This window comes from Martes martes (assembly GCF_963455335.1).
Source record: "Martes martes genome assembly, chromosome: 6".
Classification (NCBI taxonomy): domain Eukaryota; kingdom Metazoa; phylum Chordata; class Mammalia; order Carnivora; family Mustelidae; genus Martes; species Martes martes.
Window position 1 is genome coordinate 11,881,068 of NC_137893.1, and position 21,213 is coordinate 11,902,280.

General features: G+C 37.6%; 1 protein-coding gene across 4 annotated transcripts in view; it reads left to right on the forward strand.

The window, feature by feature from the left end:
- Positions 1-11,161: 11,161 nt before the first annotated feature.
- TFB1M (transcription factor B1, mitochondrial) overlaps positions 11,162-21,213 on the forward strand; it is a 79,694-nt gene continuing 69,642 nt past the window's right edge. For 2 of the 4 annotated variants that reach the window (XM_080807252.1, XM_080807251.1), the window contains exons 1-2: positions 11,162-11,354; positions 14,550-14,701. In XM_080807252.1, the coding sequence (XP_080663378.1) occupies positions 11,222-11,354; positions 14,550-14,701 (285 nt within the window). In that variant the 5' untranslated portion in view covers positions 11,162-11,221. The remainder of the gene's footprint in view (positions 11,355-14,549; positions 14,702-21,213) is intronic. The other 2 variants (XM_080807254.1, XM_080807253.1) reach the window with 1 other exon arrangement.

The following is a 21,213-nucleotide window of genomic DNA, read 5'->3' on the forward strand; positions in this document are numbered from 1 at the left end:
ACACTTTAACCACAGTTAAAACCATCATCCCTTTCCGGGTGGTATTCTGGTGCTAGAGCGTCTCTTGAAAATCCAGTAAAAGGGAAAATTGAGTTAGGAAAATACATTTTAATTGAAGTGCGGAATGGTATTTTAGAACATTTCAACAAAGCAAATGCAAAATTATAGATACCTGATTTGTATGAATTCGGAATGTGTTTTTCTGTTATCTTTAAATTTATGTACTAAAAGAACTGAGAGAAAATTTAGATTAAAAAGAGTAATGGGGTAAGACACAAAAGAAGTAGAGTGATAAATAGAACAATAAAATCAGTAGAAATTATTTCTATATCAAGAAGTGAGGGCCGCCTGGGTGGCTCAGCTGGTTAAGGCCTCTGCCTTCGGCTCGGGTCATGGTCCCAGGGTCCTAGGATCGAGCCCTGCATCGGGCTCTCTGCTCAGCGGGGAGCCTGCTTCCTCCTCTCTCCCTGCCTGCCTCTCTTCCTACTTGTGATCTCTCTCTCTCTCTGTCAAATAAATAAATAAAATCTTTAAAAAAAAAAAAAAGAAGTGAATTGCAACAAAAAATTTCATCATATCAAATACAGTAATTTATTAAGAGGAATAAATAAATTAAGGAGAAGTAATGAATAGGCTTCTGGATTGTTTGATAACCCAATTAATAAAGAGGAGTGAATCATATAAATACACTGGAAAAAATTAAATATCTTGATAACTTGACACCAAATACTGACATCAATGAATATAACATAAACTTACATCACTACAATGAGGACGTCTACAGCAAATTGGTTAATGAGTGTCGTTAATTCAAAGTGTTTAAAATTAGACACTGTATAAAAAAATTCAAAATGCTCTAAAAACATAGAGATCATATATACAAAAAACTTAATAGAAGGTTTTCCAAATTTGACAACAATCCTAACAATTTATATGGCATTGCCAATAATAATTTGTAAAGCTGCAAGAAATATTTCTAAAATATGAAAAACAGAAACCAAATTTTAATAAATCATGGTAGAGCAAAAACTAAGTTATCTTTCTATTTTTTTTTAAACTTTCTATTCTTTCTATGGAAAATATTCCCCAAACCTCATCATATGAAGAGGTAACCAAAGAATTTGCTTCCAAAAATATAAGGGGAAGATTATCAAAGAAGTATGAGAGTAGTTAATAATAAAAAAAAATCTTTAAAAGGGGGGGCACCTGGGTGGCTCAGTCGTTAAGCATCTGCCTTGGGCTCAGGTCATGATCCCAGGGTCCTGGGATTGATCCCCGCATTCGGCTCCCTGCTCAGCAGGGAGTCTGCTTCTCCCTCTCCCACTCCCCCTGCTTGTGTTCCCTCTTACACTCTCTCTGTCAAAAAATAAATAAAATCTTTAAAAATAATAATTCTTATTATTACCATTACGTAACTTTTCTGGACATTATGATGTTTGTGTTCTTTGTCATTAAATATTTGTTGTGTCTTATGATGTCTTTCCTCATTCCAAATAACTATTGACTTTCATATCTAATTGTGGGTTTATAATTTTGTATTCTTTTTCTTAAAGAGAGTCTCCCAAATTGTATAAGCCTCTGGGCCCATCTCTTCCCAAAGCTTCCTCCGTGAAAGTAATGCATCAGCTGCATTCATCTTAAAAGAAGCAAAATGCTCTATGTTCTGCTTATGTTCTAGAAATGACTATATACCATAAGAACCCCCCTTCAAAAGCAATGAATATAAGACAGTGAGGAAACGGTATATAATCTCCTGATATGACATAAGTCATTATACTTTTATAATAAATGCAGAGTATGTATATTTATTCAAGAAAAAAAAATTACCCACCTACTGCACTTGCTAATGATCTGCCCTGCTAGCACTTTAAAATTTAGAAAACAAACAAAATAAATATGTCATATGAAATATAGAACAGCCATCGCAAAGAAATGAAGGAAGAATGGTAGAGATCTTGGCAGGTCATTATCCATCACTGAGTGGTAAAAATTAGTATAATATATTGTAACAATCATTTTTTAGAGAAAAAAATGATGAAAACAAAATGGAAAAGTTTAGAAAATAGAATGTATCACACATAGGTTGTTTTATGAAACTTTGTGGATGTGAGGCTGTGCACAGGGTTAGAATATAAGTGGTGTTTTTACTCTGAGTCACAGTCTAAAAGTTTGAAAAATACGTGTGAAGAATATGAAGTGGCTACAGACTGAAATGCAGGAGAATAAGAATAACTGGGATAGTTTCCAGAATGCAGTGTGGTAATTTGTAGCAGTTTATGTGTTTGTATGGTTGTTTTAGAGAGGGATGGGGGGAGGGGCAGAGGGAGAGAGAGAATCTCAAGGCTCCAGGCTTGATCTCATGACCCTGAGATTGTGACCTGAGCCAACATCAAGAGTCAGACTCTTAACTGACCAAGCCACCCAGGCATCCCTGCAGCTGGTTATTTGTAATATTACTGGAATTCGGAAGGCATTTTCCCTAAGAAATTACTAGTTCGTCATGATTGGATATCTAGCTGAAACCACAAAAGCTTATTTAATTCATAGGTAATATATAAATTATAAAGTGATACTTGGTACAATGGGATATATGATTAACATAACGACGTGATGTAATATAATGAACACAATACAAAGTAAATTCACTATTGCAGTTACTGTAGGCCTAAGCCAGCACTTCCCTCCCCATAATCTCCTCTCCCATTCATACGACTTCTGAGCAAACGGTTTTAAAGCCTAAAATTATAGGATTTCAGTCACAACATCATGCACCTGCATTTCACAACAAAATTTAATATTTTCTGTTTTGTATCGCTGCCGGATTTGGCATAACTGTTACGTAAACGTTCCTGCCGAATTAGAACCACTTACCCTTCCTCAGCTTCCCCTCCCCAAAAAGAACAAGAGAAGTATTGAATAGGCTAAAACGATGGCAGTTTTTAAACTAGGCAATAATAAAGTCAAATGACACTTTTTTTTTTTTAGAGTATAACATTTATAAACCTATCCTTAAGATAATTCTCTATCATTAAAATGTCAGTGTCTCTAAATAATGAAAAAACAAAAATAGAGAGTTAATATTCCACTGCCACGCTCGATAAAAATCTGCAGAAAGGAAAGGCGTCTTTCACGAGACCCACAGAATAAGAAATGGGCAGGTAATCCTCTGAGCTTACTTTGTCATACGTTACAACAATAAAGGAAAAATATTCTAATGGTTGTTTGATTTAAATACCATAAGAGTGTTAACAATTCGATGTTGATTATATAGAGCTAGATTTATATCTATCTGCTAGACGAGTGTGTTCAGACAGGAAGAGAGAAGGGGGAAACCATTAACATTTATGAAATATCTTCAGTGTGTTGGCACAGTAATGGTCTCTCATAGGCATTATCTTAGGAGATATAATGATACATAGCATTTTGTGATATTTTAATATTAAAAAATTTTTGTAATATGTTATCTGTTACTATTCTCACATTAGAGTTAAAGAAACTATGTTAGTTTCCTATGGCTGCTGTAACAAATTACCACAAACTTGCTGGCTGGAAACAACATAAATTTATCTTACAATCCCATGCTTCAGAATGTGAAGTGGGTCTCACTGGGCTAAAATCAAGATTCGGCAGGTCTGTGTTATTTTCTGGAGTCTCTGTGGGAGGATTCATTTCCTCGTCGTTCCACCTTCTAGAAGCTCCCATCTTCTAGAGACTCACACCTTGAAGGTTTTATCCTCTCAGCTCTTGACACTCTTCTTCCATTTTCAGAGTCCTCAACAGTGGGCCTTGTCCTTTCCATGCTACCGTTTCTTTGGGTCTCTTTTGCAATCCTGTCTTCCAGTTTTAGGGACCCTGGTGATTACACTGGGCTCACCCAGATAATCCAGGATAATCTATCTTAAAACCAGACAGTTGGCAAACTGAATTTCATCTGCAACCTTAATTCGCCTTTGTTATGGAATCTAAGATATTCACGGGTTCTGGAAATTAGGATGTGGAAACCTTTAGGAGTTGTTATTTTTTCTACCACAGAAACCGGATTTCAGAAAGCTTAAGTACGTTACCCAAGGTCACATAAGGAGAAGGAGAGTGGAGCCTGGATTCTGACTCAAATTTGCCTGACTTCAGCAGCCCTGCTGCTCTATTCAGTGCACCTTTCTGGACAGTTTGTTTGTCTAAAATCAGGAAAAAAAAAATCTCCATAGTTTCGATCTGATTAAGACACATACCTCGAGTGCCTGTTGCACTGTGCTAATGTAAAATACACAAAGAATGAAAGACATTGTTCCCTTTGAAAAACTGAGACTCTGACAAAGGAGACTCCACACTGTATGACTATAATGCAATATATTATGATGCGTGTTATATTGAGATACAATATGTACTCTGTTGGCTTTCTAAATGCAGTGTTGTAGAAATTCAAAGTGAGAGGGATCAGGACCAAAGCAGGAAGTGCCATGAGGGTAGTCAAAATCAAGAAGGTTCTCTGAGGTGGTCACACTGTGTTGGGTTCAGAAAGATGAATAGGATTTCACTCAGAAGAGGAAATAAATTAAGTGGCAGGGGCATTCTTGTGGAGCAGCAAGTTTCAGGATACACTGGAGGGAAAGAAAGAGGACATAACAGAAGTAGCACTAGAGAGGAGTTTGGGCCCACACTGTTTTGGACCTTGAATGGGACCAGAAGTTTAAATTATTTTCCTCTAAGTTGGAAAGAGGCACCAGGAAAAATTTTTAGCTATAGACAGGGCATGAGCAGATATGGTTAAGAAAGGAAAGCCTGAGAAAGACTGTTGGAAAGGCTGATGTGGTCATTTCATTTCATGTGCACTTGGGAAAAAAATGCCAGGCATTCTACAAATCCACACTTTTAAGGTTTAAGAACAACTTGAATTTTTGGAGTTTCACATTTCTATAGAAAATAAAGTCTACTCTAATCAGAGGGACTTGTTTTCATTCATTTATTTAGCAAATATTTATTAAAGAGTTGACTGTGTTTTAAGCTGTATGCTAGGTGAATAATCATTTCACATTAGTAAACAAATAGATACTGCCCTGTTGTCATGGGTCCCATACTTTAGTAGGGCAGACAGCAAAAAAAAAAAAAAAAACCTAAACAACAAAAATAATAACTAAAATAAAGTGTAGTTGTACCAAAGGAGACAAACAAGGACTAAGATGGAGAGTCACAGGGGTCATCCCTTGGGTAGAACCAGAATTGACTGATATTTACCCTGAGCACACCGTACTTGTTAAAATATTACAATAGGGTATAGCCACACCTGCTGTATTCTATTTTAATAGATGCTCTCAGTCTCCCTAAGTACCTTCCCTTTGTACTGGAGCCACATTGGATTCGCCCACCAAACTCCCTAGAATTCCTCACTGTCCAGCAACCAAAGAATTGTGCTTGGACTGAGGGGAGCCTCTAGGATTCTGCTCAAGTTCTAAGACCTCTGCCATCCTTTCTGATTGTTAGACACTGAATCCTGGTAAGTGAATTAACAGAAATATAGAAAGGAAAGGGAGCAGTTGCTTGCTCTGAGTCTGTTCTACCAAAATGGAACCTTTGGAGGAAATGTGTTTATATGACAGTTATTAAGACGATCCAAAAAAAAAAAAAAAAAACTATTCTAAAGAAGAAGAAGAAGAAAAGAAAAGATTTGGAGGTAGCAACGTAAAAGCAAACTTGATGGAAAAGTAATCAAAGGTCAGATTAGCCTTGATTCCTGTTAGAACTTAACAAGCAGAGTTCTGAGAAGGTAGCCTCCATGGTAAAACACGGGAAAAGAGAAGGCAACCAAAAAGCAGAAAGTGATCATTCCGGGCAGAGAAATCTACACGTGCTGGAAAAGAGAGGAAGCAAAGACCTGGCATGCCTGAGGAGCAAAGAAGACCAGCATGCCTGTAGTTTGTTGGAAAGAGGTTGGAGACAGGCAGGGGTCCAATTAGGCTCTTTAAGGCCATAGCGAGCAATTGGATTTTTATCTTAAATGCAATTGGCATCCCTTGAAGGGTTGAATGCAGATGACTGAAGTGATCCAATTCACATTTTTAAAATCATTTTGCTGCTGAATATAAATGGATCGTAGAGCAAGAAGATGGAGGTTGTTGTAAGAATGTATGTGAAAAGTGTTGACTTCACAAAGGGAGAGCAGAAGTCTGGTGTGAGATCTGTTCTTAGGTGTCAATGATGGTGGGATATGGCGTTCAGGGGAGGGAGAGATAGACTGAAATTTCTGGAATTTCTGTATGGCGAAGTCGGTAGAGAGACAACATTTCATGGAGAAAAGCAAGCATTCTATTGGAACATATCATGTTTGAGATATCTGAGACCTCCTAGTGGTGCATACTGCAGGCAGTTAGAGATGCAGGATTAGAGCTGGAAATATATTTGAGAAGCATCATTATAGAAATGGCATTAAACCCATGAAAATTAATGAGATCATCTAGGAAGAAGCAGGAGAGAGAAAAAAAAGATCTTGCACTGAGCCCTGAGAAATCATATACTTGAGAGTTTGGGTAGGAGAGAAATCAGCATCTGGGAAAGAGAAAGATACAGGCTGTGGTAGAAGTTGAGAGAACAGAGTGCTCCAAAGAGAGGTTAACTGCCAGCCATTGCAAGAAGACTCATGACCCAAAGCCGCAGTCACATTGTCCAAGCTCTCTCAGTAAAGAGTTGGGAGAACTTGGGCACTCAATGTCTCTGTGCTCTGTGTGCCTTATTAAATGGAAACGTGTTCTTACTCACAGTTTTATTTATTCTTAAGCTTTTTTTTCCAGTTAAACGTTGAGGTTTAGACTAAAAAACTATTAATATAATAAAGGCTAATTATTTTTACGATGCTTTTAGCTTGTGCTGGTTTTTTTCTTCCTTCACAAAAAGATTTTGCTTTATTGTTTAGGAAAAAAGGGAAAAAAAGAAACCCTACCCACAGCTCTCTGAATCATCCTGAGTCGAAAGAGTTGTCTGTCCTCATCACCTCATTAAGATACTTGACAATAATTCACGGATCTTTGGGAATAATCTGCAGGTTTTCAAATACTGCCTGGAATAGTAATAAACACTGTATTTTTAAAAATAGTGTTACTGTTACATGGTTCCCTCAGGCAATTAGCCTGTGTTTCTTGCCACAAGTTGCCCTGCTTCTATCCCCAGAGAGTAAGCACTTGGTCTGTCTGTTCAGAATTATTATGTATTTCCTTCTTACCTCTAGGTAGGTCACTAGATTCCTTTGTGAACAGTGGGCATCAAACAATCATTTTTTAAAAAGCCTAAATATGTGCAAAATACAGCTGTTAATATTTCTCAAGAGCACTGAGTCATATTGAGTCATATTATGTGAAATTATAAAATACTATCAGAAAAGGGCACTTTACATACCATAATAGTCATTTTATAAAGTTCAATTTGGCAATTCCAAGCCACATTTAATTTTCTTTGAAAATTCCCACACGGCAGAAAGATATTGCTCTTTGTGGCTTTCAAGTCTATTTCAGAGAACTGTAAAATGACCACCTTTTGGAATTAGCCCTTTTTCTATAAATAGACACTAAATCACTTTGCCAAATAAAGTCACATATGCATTTTCATTAAAATAAATACTAAAATAATAAGTAATTTTGCTATATAACCATTCTGGGATCTCTGAAAATTAAAATTCTGTATTACAGCGCAGTATGCATCATTTGTAGTTCTCCATCTTCACTGATAGGTGGGGCTAGTAATTTCTGTATTAATTATAATATTTTAGCATGTTAAAATCTGTATCTAGATGAAGCAGATACTTCAAAGCTTCAAAACTGATGAAACTGCATACTTCTCTTTAAGGGATAAAACTGTTTGCATTAATATGTGAAATACACTACTAAAATACCCCCTGCTGATTTCATAGGCTTTGTAGGGAGTTATGCATAATTTTCTGAAAATTAAAGTACTGAGGATCAGTATTTATGATGATAAAAATTAGATCTCAAGAACTATTCTAAAAACTTGGACGATTCTTCTAAAATGGAATTTTAAAAATTCAGCTCAACAATTATTTAACACATGCCGGAGGTAAAGGACCAGAATAGACTCAGAAGATCAGAATTTGAGATTCAGCTGCACTTACCAGCACCATAACAGGGCACACCTGATATCTTTGTAAACCTATATCACAGAATTGAAATGAGAATTAAGTGAAGTAGTCTGGGAAACTTTGTAAATAATAGGTTGTAACCTCACAAATGTTGGTTGTTGATGTAGCATGGTATAAGAATAATTCTATTTGGTTTAAGGGTAAAGTCTCGGCAATCCATAAATTCTCCATGTAAATATGTTTTTACCCCTTTTAATTTTTTTTTTATTTTGGTGCTAATCTTTTTAAAAAAAATTTATTCATTTGAGAAAGAGATAGAGAGAAAGCGTATGAGCTGGAGGGGTGGGGGAGAGGGAGATAGAATTTCAAGCAGACTCCCCCCTGAGTGTGAAGCCCCACACTGGGCTCGATCTCAGGAACCTGAGATCAGGACCTGAGCCAAAACCCAAGAATTGGATGCTTAACCGACTGAGCCACCCAGGCAACGTGATGATTGTTGCTGCTAATGTTTAAAAAAAGCTCATGTGAGCACATTCTAGATCATCTGAATATCCTCCTTATAACTGCCATGCAACATATATATTCAAGATAGCACTAGTAATTCAAGATGCCAAGTAATTCAACTTCATTTGTCTCCAAGTTAATGAAAACAGATAGATACAAGCCGACTTTAATAGGTAGCTTCCATGGTCCTCCAAAGGAAAGGCAAGGTACAATGGCAAAAATTCTGAGCAAAGATTTGGTGGTAATTTGGATCCCAAAAATTGATGAGAAAATCATTGCATGGCATACTATAACCTCAGTAAGCTGAACTCTAAGAAAACAAAATCCTGCCAGTCTCCATCAAGAGCAGTGATTTAACCCCTTGCATCATTTATGTTGATTGTGTAGCTTTGCATCTATTTATTGTGATTGTTTTAGTAAATAGCCATAGGAAAACTGTAAACTTAAGCTTTATACTCAGATTCATATTCCATTTATTTAAATAAGCTTATAAAATTAACATACAGTGGTTAACTTAAAAATAATTTACCATGAGGGCTGTGGCCCATGAGATCAGAACTCAGAAAAGAAAAAACTTAAAATCTTCTTTCTGTACTTTGCTACGTGATCATAGGGTAAGTCAAATGACCTCCTTTACAGTAAAACAGTAACAATCTCATTCACATAAGAACACTATGAGGAGTAAATGAAATAATTAATATAACCGTGAATGAACGCCTTTCCCAGTATGCTGTGGAATATAAGGACTCTGAATCAAGAGTTTAGGCTTTCAAACTACACTTCCATGCTACGTAGGGCAAATCACCTCACCTCTTCGGGAGTCACTTTCTAATTTTCTAAAGCTACGAGCTATGTCAGATTATCTCACAGTTCTTTTTAACGTAGTTATAAGAGAAGGTGGTTGGATTTTCCATTGAGATTTCTATGAAAAATTCATTCATCGATTTCACTCATATCGTATCTGCAGTTACTTGGTTTTCTGTTAGCTTTATTTTAAACTTACTACACTGAGAAATCAAAAAATGTTATGATTCGCTTGTGATCAAGGAAACAATTTGAAAAAAGAATAGAGTCAGAAAAGCTAAATTCTCCTATATAACAGAGTAATTTCAATCCTTCTTTGTTTTGTTGTTTGTTGTTTCCTCTGTTTTAATAGACAGAATTCATACTTGAGTCTTTGTACTTAGATGAAACCACCCTAGGCAAGTCAAATGATCTCTCAACATGGACTGTTCTGCTTAAAAAGCAGGCTCTGGACATAGGCTTGTGGATTGAAATCCTAATTCCACTACTTTATAGCTATGCAGCCTAGGATAAATTGCTGACCCTCTAGGAGCCTTTATCTTTGTAACAATTAATGAGACAATAGCTGTAAAGCACTCAACTGTGAAGCCTGGTACTTTGGGAAAAGCTCAATGAATGTTAGCAATTATTAGTATTATCATGTTTATTTCCCTTCCTTTTCATCCTTACCTTTCCAGGTACTGCAGAAGAGGCTACAATAACTGGAGCATGGAGGGGCAGTAAGAAAACTTGGGGAAAGCAAACGCGAAGTGGCAACTAATACTTCCAGGGCAGGGGACCAGGAAGAGCAGCTACCATACATGTCCAGAAACTTAGATTGGATCTGGGTTCCACAATTTTCTAGCTTTGTGAATATCAATTAATTTATATCACCTCTCTGAGTTTTTGTTTTCTCCGCTCTGAGACTAGTAATATTTATATGGTAAAACTGTTAGTGAAAGCCTCAAAAACAAATATTCGCGATACACGAAAACGCTTCCCGAACTCTAAACAAGGCGGGTTTTCTCATTGACTGGATACGTGTAGAGGGGGGCAGAAGAATTGGATTTGCTCTGGCCTTCTCACTGCAAACTGTGCCCCTATCCTTCAACCTCTCTGGCCGCGTTCATCCGCTAGATCATTAGGGTAGTAACGGCCATCATTGATTACGGGCCTAATGCATGCCGTGCATTGCACTGTGTTCTGAATTTGTACACCAGGCGACTTTTATCATTTAGTTCCCGCAACTTTATGTTCCTGCAATAAATATCTCCATTTAACAGATGAAAAACTAAGGTTGAAAGAAGTTAGAAACCTGCCATCCGACACCTACAATGCTAATGTTCTAAAAACATCAATCATGAGAAAATCGTTAGCAACCAATAGTTTTGCCTCTAATATAATTGGCTTTCCCGCAATTATCCACAGAGGGGAATTAGGCACGGCTTTCTGCGAGAATTCACCTCGGAGCGTTCCTGGGCTCCAAGCTCCTCAGACTCGCCCCTCCGCGTTCTGGTCCAGGCCCCGCCTCGTTTCCGCCCCCCGGGCCGCTCTGGCCACCGCCCACCCAGGAGAGACCCCGCCCTCCCCGCGCCTTCACACCATCAAGGGCGAAAAGCAGCGCACACCCAGCCTGCACCGCGCTTAGCGAGACTCAGCGCATGCGCTCTCCGTGTGCGTCCAGATTTCCTTTTGGTCCTCAGCGCTTCCGGTGAGGTACATCCGACCAATAAGGTGGGCTCGGAGGCGGGCCTTAGTGGTCCCCGCTCCCGCCCCCCCACTTCCTTTTCCGCGGATGATTTAAGAGCAGCGCGAAAAGTCCGTGGTAGGACTGGCACTGTTGCGCGGGGCCGCATGGCTGTTTCTGGGACGCTGAGCGTTTTCCGTCTCCCGCCCTTGCCCACGATTCGAGAAATCATTAAGTTATTCAGGCTGCAAGCAGCGAAGCAGCTATCCCAGAATTTTCTCCTGGACTTGAGGCTGACAGGTGGCTGTCTTCTCAGTGCTCCTCCGCATCCCCGGGGACGTGGGCCGGGCGTTGCGCGCCGACCCTGCGGGCGGGTGTCTGGGGTCAGGCAGTGTACAGGGGGCCTTAGGTCAGGTCCTTCTACCGCTTTGTGCTGAAAGGAGCGCGAGAGACGCGTGGAATGTCTTGTTCGCCGACATAATGGCGTGCTCGCGGGCGTTCGCCGTGGGCTGGTGAAGGCAAGTTGTGCAGACGCCGAGCAGACACTAGGGGAGGCAGGGGTCGCGTAGCGTGAAAGGCGGTTGTGGAAATTCGAATCTCGGTGTGTTAACACTAATGAAAGGGTACTGCGTGTGTGGCTAGTTTGGCTTCTCATGCAATGTAAAGTTATCAGAATTTAAATTAGTGCGAAGAATTTTTAAGTAACATATTGAAAAAGTATCCCTCGTGAGATTACGTTATTTAAACGTTTACTTGTTGAATCCAAAACCCTCGAGGGCGCAATATTCAGTAAATACATGTCAGAGAAGCTGCAATGTGCTAGTGGTGGAGATGCAATTTGGGAGTGAACCAGGCAAAAATCTGTCCTCAGGGAGCTTACATTTTTAGCAAGTTTATATTCCCACCCCTATTTTAAGTTACTTTTTGTAAGGTAAAATTTACATGCAATAAAATTAACCAGTTGGAAGTGTAGGGTTTGATGAGTTGTGACAGACCTACACCCCCATTTAACCGCCACCCCCATTTCTTGGTGATACTTTCTTCTGAAACGTGAGGTTGCAAGAATAATATGTATTACAAATATGTCCACTAGTTCACTGTTGGAATATTTACCGTATTTGAGGTTTTGATATTTAGTTCCATTTTGGCGCCTCTCTAGAAGCTGAAAGATAGGAGAGATCATACACAAATAGTTCATTTTCAGTTAAGTATAGTCCACAAGCCATAATAAGGTGTTTTTTTTTTTTTTAATTTATTTATTTGTTAGAGAGAGCGAGCGAGTGAGCACAGGCAGACAGTGGTAGGCAGAGGCAGAGGGAGAAGCAGGCTCCCCGCCGAGCAAGGAGCCCGATGTGGGACTTGATCCCAGGACGCTGGGATCATGACCTGAGCCGAAGGCAGCTGCTTAACCAACTGAGCCACCCAGGCGTCCCCATAATAAGGTGTCTTATTTCTTGGATGTGGAGTCTTTATTCTGCTAGTAGAAATACATTGGGTAAAATAGCTTAACTAAGCTTCAACTTCTCATCTGTTAGTTGGAGGAAGACCCCTATTACAAGATCTTTAAAGGGTTACCCACCGCTAAAATTCTTTAGTTCTAGTAGTAACTAGAATCAGCTTTGTCTGCCAGTCATTAGTCACATTCTGTAGGTATAAAGTACCATTCTTAAGATGGAAAATATAAGTCTTTATATTTTTAATGTAGAAAAAAAGTCCTTCATTTATAGATTCTGGAATCTGGGTACTATTCCCTTTTCTCTGGGAACTAAAGTGAAGGGAGATTAAAGTACTTGGTTTGAGGTGAGAAGCTCAGGTGGGAGCAGATGCTTCCTGAATTGACAGTGCCGCTTTAATATTCCTTTGTATTTTACTGTACCTGAAAAGTTTGAGGGCAGAGCCCCTGACCTGTCGACTATACTAGCTCTCCATTTAAGAGAATGAGAGTTAAATTCATAATGCCTGTGCTTAATGTATCAGTTATGTTCCTTCTAAAAGGCATTGGTCTATAGTGGAGGAAGGATTGCTTTAGAATTTACACCTGAGCTGGAGTCAGCTCTCTTCCATTTGCTTTCTAGATGACCTTGCACAATGAAACAATAAGAAGGAAATAGAAAAGTTCAGAGAAGTTAAATTGGGATAGTAGTTCTTAATGTGTTGGAAGGATTGTGAGATGCAAGTGAGAAAGCGTGTAAAGCACCTAAAATAAATGGTTGGTGAGCATATGCTAATTCCTTCTGAGCACCAGTTAAAAGACAAAACTATTTTGGGGTGCCTGGGTGGCTCAGTCAGTTTAGTGTTCCTCTCTTGATTTCTACTCAGATCATGATCTTGAGCTGGTGAGTCTGCTTGAGACTCTCTCCCTCTCCCCTCCCCCTCACTCTTTCTCTAAATAAAATAAATAAATATTTTTTAAAAAAAGACAAAATCATTTTTGCTTTCTATTTGGGGTTTTAAGCCTACAAAAATGGTACTATACAGTCTCAGTGAACACTGCAAGGAAGTGCTGGTATGTTTTCAGTGGCTAATTTTCCACCATCCCAGAAGGCCCAGTTACTTGGATTTTAGTATCTCAGTCAATAAGACCAGCCCATCATGTGTTTTTTTCAAAAGTGATAGTTGGTTGCAGTGAATCCTCTGTAATCTTTTTCATTCTTTCTTTCTTTCTTTTTTTTTTTTTAAATAGATTCTATTTATTTGACAGAGATCACAAGTAGGCAGAGAGGCAGGCAGAGAGAGAAGGAAGCAGGCTCCCCGCTGAGCAGAGCCAATGAGGGGCTTGATTCCAGGACTTTGAGATCATGACCTGAGCTGAAGGCAGAGGCTTTAACCCACTGAGCCACACAGGCGCCCCCTTTTTCATTATTTCTTAAGGTCAGCTAAGTTAAAGAGGTGAATTTAAGACATTAACTTTTCTTTATTAATTTGCATATTTGCAAAGCTTACAACAACTCCACTAAGAAGTTTAACTTTTTCCTAAAAATGACCAAGAATCTATATTTCTGCTAGTCCTATGATCTTGTTGCTGTGGCCATATGGCTATATGGCCATATGGACCAGCTAGATGTCTACAGGTAAAAGTGAGCACTTTTTGCTTTGGGATTTCAAACTAGCGGCATTGGAAATTCTGAATGTAAAACTAGTCTTACTTATTCAAATATTCAGTATTTGGCAACTGTAGAGAGATGGTGAGTGCTTACCTGGTCGGTTCTTAGGAACTGATTGATTGGTTTGGTGGAGGAAAATACAGTATTAACTATATTTAATTTAGGAAGTTTGTCATGATAATCCTATTTTTGTTAAGGGACTGATAATACAGTTCAACTGTGTTGTGATCGCATAGTGAATGGCCACTATATGTTGGTTTAGGTTGAGTTAAATAATCAGACAAATATGGTATAGAGGATTCCTTGAATAACGGTTGATAAGAATCTGTAGAGATTATTAAATTTTGTACACTGATATTTATCAACATCATTAAAACATTCTTTTTCTTAGATAAAATTGTAAGGAAAGCTGGGAATCTGACAGATGCTTACGTGTATGAAGTGGGCCCTGGGCCAGGGGGAATCACAAGATCCATTCTCAATGCCAATGTTGCTGAACTTTTGGTGGTTGAAAAGGATAGTCGATTTATTCCTGGATTACAGGTAAGTTACTTAAAATATCTTTTTTAGGAGGCAAAAAAAAAAAAAAAAAAAAAAAACCTGACTTCAATCTTCAGGCTATGATTCTTAAACCTCAGGATATCCAAGGATCTCCTTGGTGGCACTTCAAACTGCAGATCTCCAGGCCCCATTCCAGAGATTTTGATTCCATAGTCTCAAGAGGTCTAGGAATTGCATTTCTAACAAGCATCCCAGCGTGTTGGTCAACAGACCACTTCTTGAATAAACCTGTATTAATGCATCAGTGCTAGACAAACTACTTGCTTTGTGTGATCTTTTTTTTTAATCTACTAGTGGTGCATGTTCTGGCCCATTCTTTGAAAAATAAGTAAATAATGCCAGTAATGACTTACTTATTGGCATGATTTATGAGAACTTCATTTAGATTCAGAAAATCATTCTACAAGCAAAAGATGGAGAAAACATATGCTTTTTAAAGAGATTAATTGTTAAGCTTAAGCATTTGGTAAGAACTAAGTGAAGAAATGAAGTACCACTGTACACAGAGATTTAATATGAAGTTTGAATAAAGTGTTACATGCATCTTTAAAACAGTAGGTGCCATTGTTATATGAGAAATATTTGAGGGAACTGGGCATGTTTCATTTGGAGAAGAGGAGCCTTGGGTGCTTATTTTGATTTCTAAAAAAAGACTAATACAAATAGGTGGGAATTGAGGGAGGCAGGTGTGGATTTAAAATAAGGAGGGACTTATATTTTTTAAATGGTGGCAAACAGTGAAACCCATTTTATCAGGGATTTTGTAAAGGGAATTCTTCATAGCGGGGCACTTAATGGCTGAAGGGCCTTTGATTCCTCTGTAATTCTAAAACTTTAGAAGAGCCCTTAGCCTTTGGCTTAGATGAGTAGCAATTTGTTAAGTGACTCCAACAGAATAATAAAGTTATCAGCATTATTACTTTCACACAAGAGACAGCTTGGCTTAAAATTGGTACAGTCTAATGCTTGTATGTGCAATAATTGAAAAACGTTTCATTTCTACCAGTACAGTTTGAGGAAATTTGTTTGAAAAATCTAGGGGCTTTGTGTGCACGCAACTGATTTTTTTGTTTAGAAACCTAGTGATTTCTTATTTTTGGGCTACATTTTGTTTTATGCTTTAAAAATATATTTAGTTTTATCTAACTTTACTATTGACAGAATTGACAGAATTAGTTTCAGATTTATAACTTTATTTTGCGATTCTCATATGGTACATATTCCTTGATGTAGAATGTTAATAGCAATTTTTGCTTTGAACCACCTTCTTCTTTGAAGAACTGTAACTCAATTAGAGGTGAAAGTGGGAACATCTTATTTTTGGTGAGATCATGAGGTACTGGAAAGAAGCTGAATAACACTGATTCCGTTCGGGTTTTTTTATCTAGCCCTTTTTGGGCATTGGGAATACTCATCTGACTTTTAGGCACTTGAAGAGACTTCCTAACCCTCAAACTTACCATCTGTTATACGTGATTCTTTCTCATGAGGCAAGGAGGTGAATCAAATTTCTGTTTGTCTCCACCTTAATTTACATATTCTCCTTTCCTGATCTCAACTAAAGATCTTTGAAGACAGACTATTTAAAAGGCAACTACACGCTTCTCTTTTCAGCTGCCCCACCAAGTTCTGCACTCTTAACCCCTGTCTTGTTTTGTCTTATTAAATTGACCATCTGATACACTATATTTTTGTTCTCTACGTTACCCCTCTGGAATGTCAGTACCAAGAGCATGGAGATTTTTGTGTGTTTTGTTCCGTGCTCTACCGCATATAACCATGGCTGGCATATAGCAGGTGTTCGGTAATGTCTTATATGGGAAAATAAAAGGTTGACTATATGCATAATATATCTAATCAACCAACTAAATGTGTCATTTAATAGTGAAAATAAATAATTGTGCAGCATTGATTATTAAAAAGTTTTGTGCTCTTTTTTTAAATATAAATTTATTTCAAGGTAAATTGCTCTGGAAGAAATGTGTGTTTGTCTTATCTGTTTCTGTAGAAGAAGCAAAATTAATTCTTAGTGTCTTACATTGCAGGAAAGGAATTTGCCTTAAAAAGAAATGTTGGGTACTAAAATATCAAATAGATTTCTTTTTCCTATAAAGAATGTTTCAATATGTAAAACCACTTTCATTTAGAGGGACTAAATTAATCATAAAACTGAATAAAGGCAGAAGGAGTGATCTATTTTAAGGATTCCATTTTAGTGGTTTCTAAGCTAATAGAATTACGTTTTAAAGAAATTGTAATAATTTATAAAGTGTCTTCTAGCTGAAAATATATCGCTTGTATTTTAATCCAATTCTCAAGATATCGTCATGAGGCATCTTAGGGTCTTAGGGCAAAGAACATAGTGCTAACATACGAGTTTCACCATCAGCATGTTGTAAAGTAAAAAAACATGTCTCTTCTAATATGTGAACATATTGTAGGATCGTTTTGTGGTAAAGAACACAGACTTCAGCGTCAGATTGCCTGACTTTGACTTCGGGCTCTATCATTTACTGGTTATATGTCTTCGGGCAGGGAACTGTGTCCTCTGTGCCTCAGTTTGCTCCTAGGATTGTAATGAGGATTAAATGAATGCCTCATACTTACTTAGTTAAGCACTCAATATAATTTTCAATATAAATAAATTATTGTCCCTCTGCCTTGGAGATCTGTTAATTAAGGATTGATCAGGAGACTGCTTATCTGGAAAGAGGTAGGGGAGAACAGTAAAGTTATTCCTTTGGAACACTGTAGAGTATAAATCCCCAGTGCTGTGGAAACACTGGAGCTTTCTCCCAACTCTTCAAGTTACCATTAGACATCTAGGGTTTCTTTCTCTTAATGTTGGAGCATTCTCTTGTGATTGTGCATTTTTAGGGGGTTTTTTGGTTGTTGTTAATTATTTTTTAGTTGCTTATTGTTGTTACATTTTTATGGCTGGGTGGATTCTCTGCTTTGGAGGGCAGTGAGTTTTTTTGGTACCCCAGGGACTTGAGGTTTCATTAAGTTCTTCCCCCATTTCTGGACTGGAGAGAACAACATAAGTAATCGCTCTCCTTGAAGTAAGCAATCTGGGTTCTTCATTTTTTTTTTTCCTGTCTGTTATAAATATGTAAGATCTTTAAAACAGTCATATTTATGGAGGGCTTATTGGCACTAAGTACTTTGTTTCACAGCTTTACCGAGTATTATTGATGTGCAGTAAACTGCACATGTTTAAAGTGTACAGATTACCAAATTTTGCCAAATGTAGTGTCCTGAAACCATCACCACAGTCAAGATAATGAACATCTGTCACCTTCAGGACTCCTCATTTTCCTTCATAATCCATCCCTCCTTCCTCCCCTTCCCTGTCGTCAGACAGCCATGGTTCTGTTTTGTCACTATAGGATATTTTCCATTTTTTAGAATTTCATATGAATGGAATCGTACAATGTATGCTCTTTTTTGTCTTCTGTTTTTTACTGAGCATAAGTATTTTGAGATTCATTCATGTTGGGGTGTTTATCAGTAGTTCAATTTATTTATCACTGACTAGTATTCCATTGCTTGGATATGCCACATTTATAAATCCATTCACTAGTTGATGGACTTGGGGTTGTTTTCATTTTTTGGCAATTATGTAAAGAGCTGTCATTAACACTCACATGCAAGTCTTTGTGTGACTATATACTTTTATTTCTCTTGGGAAAGAGTTAGATGCGGAGTGTCTGAGTCTTATGGTAGGTGTATATTAAACTTTTTGTGAAACTACCAAAACGTTTTACAAAGTAGCTACACCATTTTAACATTCCCCCCAGCCGTGCATGGGAGTTATCTTTACGTCACATGTTCTCACATTTGGTATGATTAATCTTTTTAATTGTAACCATCCAAACGAGCATATAGTGGTATCTTAATATGATTTTCCTAATCAGCAATATTGGACATATTTTCTTAAGATTTAATTGTGTTTATAAAGAACGTGTGGGTTGGGGGGGCAGAGGGAGAGGAAAAGAGAAAATCCTCAAGCATACTCCTCCCTGAGTGCAGAGCCCAAGGTGGGGCTTGAACCCAGGACCCTGAGATCAAAAGTAAGAGTTACCTGCTTAACCGACTGAGCTGCCCAGGTGCCCCTGGACATGTTTTCATGTGTTTATTTGCCACCTATATATCTTCTCTGGAGAATTATGCAGATAATTTTGAGCATTTCTTGTTTTGTCTTCATATTATTGTATTATAAGAAATCTTTATGTAGATTAGATACAAGTATTTTGTCAGATACACGTTTTGTAGTGCCTTCTACTCAGATGGGACTTACCTTTCGTTTTTGACATTTAATGGTGTCTTTCAGAGAGTAAAACTTAGTTTTAATGAAGTACAGTTTATCAAATTTTTCTTTGTGAATTTGATGCTTTTTGCATCTTATATTAAAAAATAATTGTCAAAACAAGAACTAAGAATTTCCACATTTTCTTCTAGATGTTTTATAGCTTTATTAAGTTTTTCATGTAGGTTTATGATACATTTTTGAGTTACCTTTTTTGTGTAGTATGAGGTGTAGGAGTAGAGGTTCATTTTTTTGTACCATTGTTGAAAATTTTATCTTTTCTTCATTGAATTACCTTGATCCTATTGTCAAAAATCAACTGGTCTTATATATGGTGGTCTGTTTCTGTATTTCCAGTTCTTTACTGTTGATATATAGGTCTGTTTTTTTCACTGTGACTAACCTGTATTGATTCCCATAGCTTTATAGTAAGACTTGAGAGCAGGTAATGTAAGTCTTCCAACCTTACCTTTCTTTTCCAAAATTGTTTTGGCTCTTCTGTAAGTCCTTAGCATTTCCATATAGTTTTAAAATTAGATCATCAATTTCCTTTTTTTTTAAAAGCCTGATGGGACTTTGATTGGGTTTGGATTAAAACTGTAGTTCACTGTGGGGCGCCTGAGTGGCTCAGTGGGTTAAAGCCTCTGCCTTCGGCTTAGGTCAGGATCCCAGGTTCCTGGGCTCGAGCCCTACATCAGGCTCTCTGCTCAGCAGGGAGCCTGCTTCCCCTTCTCTCTCTGCCGACTTGTGATCTCTGTCTGTCAAATAAATAAATAAAATCTTTAAAAAAAAAAAAAAAACTGTAGTTCACTGTGAGGAGAACTAGCATCTTAATGGCATAAGCTTCTGATCTGTAAACATGGTTTGTCTCCCTGTAGGTTTCCTTCAATTTCTCTCAACAGTGTTTTGTAGTTCTAAGTATACAAGTCTTGCACATCTTTTGTCACATTTACCCCTATGTCCTTCTTTTTGATGCCATTGTACTTGGTATTGGTTTTTAATTTCCGTTTCCATTTGTTTGTTGCTACTGTGTGGAAATACCATCTGTTTTGGCATGGACTTTGTATCCTGCAGCCTTCTTGTGCTCACTTCTTTGTGGCTATTTTGTAGAGTTCTTAGGATTTTCTGCATGTGTTATCATTTCATCTGCAGTAAAGACTGTTTTACCTTCTCCATTTCAGTATCTTTGGCTCTATTTCTTCTTGTCTTGGCTAGAATCTCCAGTACAATGTGAATAGAACTAGGAGTACACCTCCTTGCCTGTCCCTGACCTCATGAAAAGCATTCAGACTTTGACCATTGAATATGATGTTAGTTGTAGGTTCTTCCTGGATCTCCATTTTCAGACTGAGGAGGGTCCCTCTGTTCCTAGTTTGCTGAGAGATCATGGTGCTTTGTTTTGTTTTTGTTTTTGTTTTAAATAATGGATGTTGAGTTTGCAGAAATACTTTTCCTGTGTTTATTGAGATAATAATGTGGCTTTTTTTTTTTTAGTTAATATGATAAATTTTATTGTTTTTTGGATTTTTTTTCCCCTAATGGTAAACCAACCATCTGTAGAATCTTCAGTGATATCTTTCTCTCTCATTCAGTATTGGTAATTTGTGTATCTCTCTTTTTTTCCTGATCAGTCTTACTGTATATTGGTGAACTTTATTAATCTCAAAAAACAACAACAAAAAAGCTCTTGATTTCATTGATCAGTTTTGGGTTCTGTTTTCTATTTGATTTCTGCCCTGAAATCCTCATGTTATGCTGTTTCCTTAAAGTTTACTTTGTTCTTTCTACAGTTTTTTAAGGTGGAAGCTGAAGTGGTTTCTTTGAGGCCTTTATTTTCTTATAGGTGTTAGTGCTATAAAAATCCCTCTCAGTAAAACCTGAGCAGAATCCCATAAATTTTGGTAGGTTGTGTTTTCACTTTCGCTCATTCATAATGAATGAAATTTACCAATTTACTTAAAAATTTTTTTGCAATATTAGATCTAAAGAAAGACTTCTGAAAGACGTTAGAATTCCTATATACACCTTCAGCTCTAATTTCCCTTTCAGGTTCTTATTTGACTTGTTGGGTCCTTTCCTTTTTCAGCTTCTGGAGGCCACCTGCATTTATTAGCCCCTGGACTCCTTGCTTCTGTATCTACTATTGACTTTAATCCTTCTGCCTCACTCTTATTAAGGCCCTTGT